This window comes from Haplochromis burtoni, unplaced genomic scaffold (assembly GCF_018398535.1).
Source record: "Haplochromis burtoni strain Fernald_Lab_line unplaced genomic scaffold, NCSU_Asbu1 Contig_58, whole genome shotgun sequence".
NCBI lineage: Eukaryota > Metazoa > Chordata > Actinopteri > Cichliformes > Cichlidae > Haplochromis > Haplochromis burtoni.
This window is the reverse complement of record NW_024582419.1, coordinates 1,019,244-1,028,379: the sequence shown is the minus strand read 5'-3', so window position 1 is coordinate 1,028,379 and position 9,136 is coordinate 1,019,244. Positions and strand designations below refer to the sequence as shown.

At 38.9% G+C, this 9,136-nt stretch overlaps 1 protein-coding gene across 5 annotated transcripts in view; it reads right to left on the bottom strand.

The window, feature by feature from the left end:
• Positions 1-7,897, bottom strand: part of LOC102296465 (dnaJ homolog subfamily C member 13) — a 32,642-nt gene extending 24,745 nt beyond the window's left edge. For 3 of the 5 annotated variants that reach the window (XM_042220941.1, XM_042220942.1, XM_042220944.1), the window contains exons 1-2: positions 7,876-7,897; positions 3,524-3,604 (exon numbers count right to left, since the gene is read on the bottom strand). In XM_042220941.1, coding sequence (XP_042076875.1) covers positions 3,524-3,591 — 68 coding nt within the window. In that variant the 5' untranslated portion in view covers positions 3,592-3,604; positions 7,876-7,897. Of the gene's footprint in view, positions 1-3,523; positions 3,605-6,339; positions 6,518-7,875 lie in introns of those variants that run through there. The other 2 variants (XM_014333658.2, XM_042220943.1) reach the window with 2 other exon arrangements.
• Positions 7,898-9,136: the final 1,239 nt, after the last annotated feature.

The following is a 9,136-nucleotide window of genomic DNA, read 5'->3' as shown; positions in this document are numbered from 1 at the left end:
AAATTTTCCCACCACCATCCCTGCAGAAAAGACCACAAATATTGTCTCTGGCCCAATCCCTGTGTCCACACTGGAAAGCGAATGCCTGATTTATAGTACTGTGTTGAATCCCTTAAGTAATGAGCGACATTTATGCTAGTGTGCTGGTGTGTTTGTATCGCTCTGCCATCACAAGCGAAACTGAGCCATTCACACTGAACTTTGAGAAACTCTTGAACAGTTACTTTTACTGAAATGGAGGAAGGAGAGACTCTGAACAACCGGCCCTGCGTATATGGACTGTTAGAGCTATTATGAGGAAAACCTCCATCTGTCTACACTGGCAGAATACAAAGTAATTCCATTAGCATGTTGAGGAAGACAGATACAGTAATAGCTTAATACATTTTGTTTCACTGCGAAATCATCTTTGTGCTAATCAATAAACTGTGTTTACTACCAAACAGACCAATCACAGTGGAGATCTGCATCACTGGGATGTACAGTTACATTTCTGGGAAGGTACACATCAGGTACAGCATATGGTACACAGCTAAGCCATAGCCTACGCTGTAGATTTACTGCAGTTCTATAAATAAAACATAAGGGCTGTCCTACTGTAATTGGTAAAGTGCATGAAGGCTCTCTTACAGACAATTTGAGCCATTTATTTATACTTTCCTTAAGTCTCTATTTCAGCAAGATTTGCCTATAGGAAGTCAGTTTGTAGCACAGTGCTGTTAAAAAAGGGGTTGATGGAGATGATTTAGTAAAGTGTAAGAAAAAAAAAAGTTAAACAAAAAATAGAAAACCAACCAAAAGTTATAAGAAATAATAAAGGGTTTCATTTGAAAATGGATAAATGCAACAACTCACATATCTTCTTTATTAAATCTTTTTTTAATTTTATTTTTTTCCTTAACTGTGATGCTTTGGCAAAAACAAATTGATTAACTGACAATTTGTCCTTTTATTCCTTCTGTAAGGCAACTGGCAATGTCACATGACATGTCACAAAGTCGGTCTCTATCACACATTAGAGTGTGACTCTGAGGCACTCCTGTGGCAACCTGAAACAGCTTCCTCTTACTGCGGGTATTGCAATTGCATAATTAAATAAAACCAAGAACATCGTTCCTTGGCATGCTTCGTGGTGTGGCAAAAAAGTGCTTAATTGGTTGGTTAAAACCAAATGGTATAAGATATTTCTCACTACCCACTAAAGACAAAAGCCACCCACAATAAAGCTGGTATAAAGCAAGATGAAAACCTGCACCCTAATGAGAATCTTTCTCTCTGCTGATCTATCAAAGCCCTGTGTGGCAGATCCTCTAAACTGCGTTTGACTTGCACCAGAGAGACTGCTCAACTCAATCTCTGGTTGTCTACGTTTTCTGTCTGAGGCACAGAAATGGGTTACACAAGCACCAGCTCAAGTTTCATTTTCATTTCTCTGTGATCACCCACTCGCATAATTCTCTGCCGCCCTACTCTTAACTTTCTGTCACTTTCTCTCACTCTCCTCAGTGAGTCAGTAAAGTGACCTTCAAATGTTGATGGCAATAATTTATGTTTACAAAGGCCATTACATGTGATTCACATACTTTTCCTGCTCAGAAAACCATTCCCCTATGGATGGGAAGAGACTATAAGGATAGAAATTCCTGTTCACTAAAGCATTGACCTAATGACCTGCATTTAACTTGGGTCAGGAGGGTCATGACGTGAGCCTTGCAAGTCCGATAAACCACTAAAAGGACCTTAAATTGGATCCTCGTGTTGCTCAAGCATAAGAAGGGTGAAATCAGGAAAAAAACACATTTAAGAACATGTAAACAGATTTTTTTTAAACCAACAATGCTTATGGCTCACTGGTATGCTTTAGTTGCAGCTTGACAAAATTATATGAAATCTAAAACATCTTTTATTTTTATTTTTTGTTTTAAAGCCATTTGGCTACTATATGTTGCATTTACTGTCAAATTGCAGTAGTACAAATACATTTCATTCATGTTGCATGAAATGCCCTGCCTAACTTCACAGTTACTCCGTTTCAAAATAATCCCAAACATGATCATATTTATTTTTTACCACAACTTCAAAATTGTTTCATAAGAAAAGTAAACATCTTATTTTATTAAATTTCTATGATTTCATAGCTGCGATGAAAAGTACCAAATAATCATAACAGGCCAGTCACAAATAATTTTCTGGTCAATGTTTTCTTTTAAAAAAAAAAAAAAAAAAAAAAAAAAAAAAAAAGCCTCTTCTAACAGATTCTTCTATTAGAAGAAGAGCTGCTGACCTCTGGTCTAGGATTGGGTTTAAATCATGTCTGGGAAAATGAGCTCTGGCTTTCTCGTGATGGCAGTGTAGAGCACTAGCAAACATATTCGTCCCAAGTCTCCCATAGATGTTCAGCTAAGATGGGATGAATGAAAAGGCCATTACATACGATTCAAATTTTCCCTGCTCCGAAAACCATTCCCAAAAGGATGTGAAGAGACTATGAGGATAGAAATGCTCAATCATAGGATATTCAATTATCCTTCCCACACCAGCAAGATTCCTCATAGAGCCTAAAAGAGCCACTGGATGTGTTCACTGTAGGGGTCATCGTACATCAACGCGCGTTTCTGCCGGACACTTCAAGAAGCATTAGTGGATGAACCTCTGACGATGCCTAATGCTTTGCAGCCCTGCTTAAGTTTCCCAGGTCAATAGCAGGCCTTAATGGGACAAAGGCATTTAGAAAGCAAGTATTGGTAATGTGATCCCACCTCCTGACTGCTCAAACTAGGACTTGTCCTTTCTATTAGCTTTGAGGGCTTCCAAGTACAGGGCAGCTACTAGTTTTACACATTTGCCGGTTTAAGGGTTCAATTTGCACACTGACAGAACTTAAATGCTGTATAATGTCCCGTAAATCAGTGTATGATGGACTCGGGGGCTAATCAGATACATGTTCACAGATAAGTACGTTGGCTTCATTGTATTGTATTACATCATAACAGTGTTTAATCTCCTTTTAAAAATGCATTAACATACAGTGGCTCAGTTACTTCCTAAAGGCATAATTAGGATAAAAATCAGTTGGGTATCTTAACTTTTCTACACGCATAAAACACATTAGCTTATAATTTTTATAAGGTAAACATGAAAGAAGGCATGTTTCCCCAGTCCAATAGGCTCTTGACATAACAAAAATGTTTGATGTCTTGTCCCAGCCAAGATATAATACAGTGTTTACTGTTGTTTAATCTCCTGATAGGCACTCATTACCACCTACAATGTTTGACAGAAAAAGAACACTAGCTCTATCATTTAGTAAAGCAGCTTTTCATGCATGACCCCCTATATTTTCCCAAGATAAAGAAGCCAAAAATAAAGAAAGATCTAAGTGATAATTTGGGGACATTTCCGCTTTAGATCCACTGTTTTGTGAAATTATACGCATAACATCTGAAACAAAATATACCGAAGACACTGAAATACTATTTGTGAGTCTAAAAAAAGAAAAACAAAACAAAAGTTGCATTCTTACTTTCCCCTCCAGGAGTGTTTGGTAGTATAGAAACAGGCCAGGTCTCTGTTTTCTTTGACGACATTCATCTTTTCACAGGACCTAAAACACAGAAGGAAAGTTACCATGACAGGAATTTTTTAAAAAGCAAGTTTTTCACCTTCAACAAATACAAAGGTCAAGGAAAAACATGTTTTAAAGATGTTCGTTTAGGCATTTCTTTAGGGTAAGTATTATATTTCCAGTTGTCATATCAGCTGTTACCAAAATCCTTAACCCAGACTTTTGTAATTCACAACCATACCATGTTTACATAACACACATTCCAGTATACCGTGACACACATGTCACACAGTCTCTGAACATATTTTGACTGAGATTTCCACCAGATACCGAACTAATACAGTGCAAACAGTGATTATCCATTAACAGGGAAGAGTCTTCTGCAGCTGGGAGTCCATGACTGAGTCATTCTTCACTGTTATAAGCTACAGCAGGGACAACCCTGTCTCTTCATGCTCTACCTCTATCCTTTATAGTTGCATTCTTGCAGACTCGCTTTGAAAAGTGACACCCCCAAGGAACCAACTGGGATATTACAGCTTGCTCAGCATAAACAAAGGGGAAGCAAATGTCTCCATTCCATGCTGATAACCATAGGTGCAAAAACAATACAGCAGTTCACGAACTGAGAATGTGTCAATAAAGTCTGGCATGAAGCCAGCATGGATAATTGAGGCTATATAAATATAAAGAAGTTAGATGGTGTCTTAGGGTTTGGACAGGCTCCCAATTTGAATTTACAATGGGAAGGAAAAATAAATCACTGTAATTTTACTTCCAGACTAGGACAGGTGCACAAGGATTAACAGGTTTGCTTTTCCAGCTGACAATAAAAACAAAACAGAACATTACTTTAAGTAGCGGACAGTTAACGATAAACCAGTCACCAGAACACAGTAGAGAAAAGGTGGGAAAAACTGCCTCTGCTATCCTTAGTGCAGTAAATTGTAAGCGACTGCAATGTGACAAGGGGAACCTGTGTCAGCATTCTGCCAGGATCCTGGAAAAAAAAATCTGACTCCAGTTTTCCTTCCTCTCCAGATCGGAGTGCAAATAAAGCAGGGAGCAGCAAAATTATTCATCTATGCATTTATCACAGTTTCTTGTTTTTTACCGAGGAGCAGACACAATATTAGGCAAATTCTAAGTATGGCAACACAGGATGAGGATCTTCCAAAGTTTTAAAGGTTTGACATCGCTGTTTCAGGAAGAATAAAGAAATAATTTATTTCCCTCCGAATATACAGTCATGTAACTGTATAATCTCATACATGTTAGCATGAGGGACTGCATAGACTGTGCTTTGCTGCAGCACAGAGCAGAGCAGTTTTATTACATTACTGGGATGAGTGTGCTGCTACGACTGTGGAAAAGAAAAAAACAAGGTAGATTCCAGTGCTGGGTCATGTGATTTACCCCTCCCTGTACCCATCTGTCCCTTTTTGCCCTTATCAACAGCAAATTATTCCTGGTCTATCCTCAAACACATTTTAACAAAACAGAAAAAAGAAATATGAGATAGGCGAACACAGCACACTGCAAGCAAAGCACATAATCAACATGACAACTTGATCCAAACAGATTTTCACAACTTTTCCTTTAACAAATACAGTTTTTAATAATCAAAGGTCTTGTTATGTGGATGTCTGTGACAATTTCCGCAATCCCACAGAGGATACTGGGGTGTCCTTTTTTTACCAAATATCTTTATCTAATACCATGTTACAAGGAACTACCCAACTAGACTGCAGCCACAGGTTGTATCCATCACAACAATTTGATCAGGTAACTCAGTACTCTACATACTATAAAAATACTATTTAGTTTACAAGGCTAGGTCACCTGTTTCCTTTGGAAAGCAGATGGCTGAAAAACTTTAGCATCAGAGTGGGTGCAAGGGTCAAAATATCATGTGCTATGACATCACTATATGGCTCTAACAGGTTTTTTAATACCTTTAGTTTAAATTCTCTTCTCTGCAATGATATTAGTGAAGTTCATGTAAATTAAAAGGCGCAATGCTCGAATAGGGAAACACATGAAGGATGCAGACCTTCAGAACCATATAAAATCTTATATCTAGGCCAGGCCAGGCCAAACACATAATATGAGCTTGATAATCTTATTTTCACCTGTTTTGGGTTTTTTGTGCCCTGCAGATATATTGCAACACACACCGACATTAGCCAACTATATGAAACAATCTCTAAACCGAGACGGGAACTTAGTTTGCATTATCTTCTGTGGATCTGCAAGGATTTTATGCAAATATCTTCTCGAAAACTATCATTTCTTCTCTCTTTTTTAAAAAACAGCTAACTAGAAATATAAAACTAACAGTTACACGAAAGAGGCTGAAATGGCAAACAGCAATTCTTAAATTGTGTGCAGGTTGTGCGCTGGCTGCTGATCTGTCAAGTAAATCCATGACAAACAGCATTAACGTTACCAAGCAGTTAGCCAGACTGGTTCATTTCAGCAGGCCTACGCGGTTCACTGTCAGGCTAAGCACGGCGGCATAGTTTTGCGACGTCGACACTTGCTGTTCCGCTTAACTACAGTGACCAGCCGATATACTTTGTTATCAGCGTCTGTTTGACAAATGCAGAAAAAGGGGCTGTGGCAGGCCAGTGCTTGGGTTAGCCACCAGCTAACGGCTAACTAGCTCATCACTCAGGTTTTATGGACGAACTAGCTAGTCGCATTAGCGACAGGGTTCAATCAAGCAAACATTGGAGAAGCAGACAGTGGCAGGCGCTAACGGCCGCGTTTACCTGTAAAATCGCTAACGGGTGTTATTCGTAGCCGTCCCTCAGCCCCCCACCCTCCTCTGACTGTGCCCGGTGCGTCTCAGTTTTCCCAGTGTGATGCTGAAGGTGCTCAGTTACGCCGTATTCCCCCCAACTGGACTCAGGACGCTGCCATATTCCTCATACCAAAAGTGTGCTACTGCGCAAGCGTGAGGCCTGCCTGTCATGCGGCTGTCAGCTGATTGGTTTGTCAGGAACCAACATTGTGAAGATACCTGATACCAGATCGGTTATTACGTCGAATCATTCCATTTTTCAATTGGTACATACCTTCGAAACTGACCTCGGAACAGTTCAGCGATGCCATATACTGCGGAAGGGGTTTATTACTGGAAATCTCTAGTTTCTTTTAGAGAAGAAATGACCGAATATGCGACCACAGACATAATACTTACATTTCCCTTTTCACCAAATAGTCGAGCACATACAGATTACACACGTAAAGAAGTGAAGGTACTATTAAAAATTCAAGTAAAGAGGTATAAATAAGAATAAGTAGTTTGCAAAATTATGCACGATCAGGGAATGAAAACGGAGTACAGCTCCTCTACTTGCAAGTAGCCTGTTGTATAATTATTACTCCAAATAACCTTCATGACTAAAAGTGTCTGCTTATTTTTCATCAAAGTTATGTATGACGAAAATAGAGGGATAGACGAAGGGATGCTTGGTAAACTGGACAGCAGATTAAACCTCGCTGATTCCTTTATATTTTACTATTTACCTCTTAATCTTACAAAAAAAAATTGCAGAAAGAGAGGGGAAATAGCTGGAAAGAACATATTTCTGAACAGTAGCCTGTTCAATAAAACGCAACTCCTGGGATAAATACAACTATTCTGCCCCCTAGGGACACTTTCCCATCAATGCAGCAATTCCTTTTGCTCAGGCATAGTATTCATACAGCCAGTTTCCCGCACATGGGTTAAGCCTGTTCCTAAAGTAGAAGAAACATTAAATGAGGATCTCCACTTAAAAACACTAGACCGAATCGGTGTCTGACAGAGAAGTTCCAGAGCATAATAAAGGACACAGATATGTCAGGCACACTCAAACAACTTTAAATAAACACGTAGAAAACAGTATTTTTCATCCTTCCCCAGTAATCCTAACATGAATCTACACACTGCTTACTGCACTGTGTTATTTTTACATCATTTTATGTATTTTATTGCTCATTATATTTCATTACTTTTTTTGAATTCATATTCATTTTTTCCTCTTTCCATTCACTTTCCATGCATTTGGTCTTGAAATGACTCACATTCGTATAATATTACATTTCTTTTTGACACATTGTTCATATTTCAGCTGCCCATCAAAGTAAACTACCTGAATACAATGTTAACTGTGAACAGCCTACAAAGAAACAACTGAGATGTATAACAGGACCATCATAAAGGCCTCTAAGAAAAAGTAACAATTTGTTACTCTTTAAAAAGTTACTCTCGCGTGTAACTTTACTGTTTTTCAACCCGTCTGAATTTTTAAGTGACTCACCGTGACTGCAGGTAAAGAGGAAACATCTTTGCCTTGTTACTGACTGTTACTGACAGATGTTGCAAACTAAACTTGAGCAGAGCAGCAGTCACGTTATAAGCCATCTGATTAGGTGACTAACCATGCGCTGCCCGTTAGTCTAATTTAATTAGAGCTAGAGAGACATGAGGGGGAGAAAAAAAACATTTCCGTCTTTTTCCATGGAGTCAAATGGAGGGTGAAGTTCTTGAGGATGAGAAGACAGTGCCAATCAGTGAAGCTTTTATTTGGCTCAGATGATGTCCACTGCATTTGACTGATGGAGAAACAGACCAGACGATCAACAGAATCTGAAAGACTACAAAAATACTAACTGTCTAGTAAATGCAAAATTAAAAGCATTGCAATCTGTTGCTGAAAATATTAAATTCGGATATTTAGAACTTTATAGTCTTTACAAAATGTATAGCTGAGAGTTTGGCTTTGTTGTTACAACCCTCTGGGTTAGACTGGACAGGGTTTCTGTGTTTGTGGTTTGTGCTCCTGTCATACTTTTTTTTCTAGCCAGATGGTGCCACCTACTGCTGTATACTGTGCAATGAATGAGCTCAGGCAGGTACTTGCTGCATAATAAATACTTTGGTAGTGAGACTTGATATTATGTGTGATTTGGATATAAAGGCAGGAGGCCAAACTGGAGGTGACAGAATTGAAGATGTCAAGATTTTCACTGGGCAAAATGAGTACATCACAGGGACAGCTCAGGCTGAGTGCTTTGGAGACAAAGTTAGAGAAGAAAGGCTCAGATGGTTAGGGCATGTGCAGAGGAGGGGTTGTGGATATACTAGGGAAAGGGTGTTGAAGATGGAGCTGCCGGGAAGTCCACATAGAGGATTAATGGATGTGTGCTAGGAATAAGTGGAGATGGAGGCAGGTAATGCGGTGTGGTGATCCCTAAAGGAAAAAAACCCAGAAGAAGACAATTTAGGCTTTTTGCAATCACAAGACAAGAGATGGAAAAATAAAGTTGAGACGAAATGAGAGGAAAAAACAAATTGCATGTAATGATCGAAATGATTAATTAGTATTTCAAACTCTTACTTGCTTTCCTGGCTAATTTTCTATTAGTAAAACATTTTCAGTTCTCAGTGCAACACCTCCAAAGATTTTTACACTACATATGTAGTGTTTGGCTCATAAAAGTGTGAAGGTGCTGTGTCTCTTCACACTGTCCTCTTCTTACATGGTCTGCTTTTATTCTGTGTGTGTGTGTGTGTGTGTG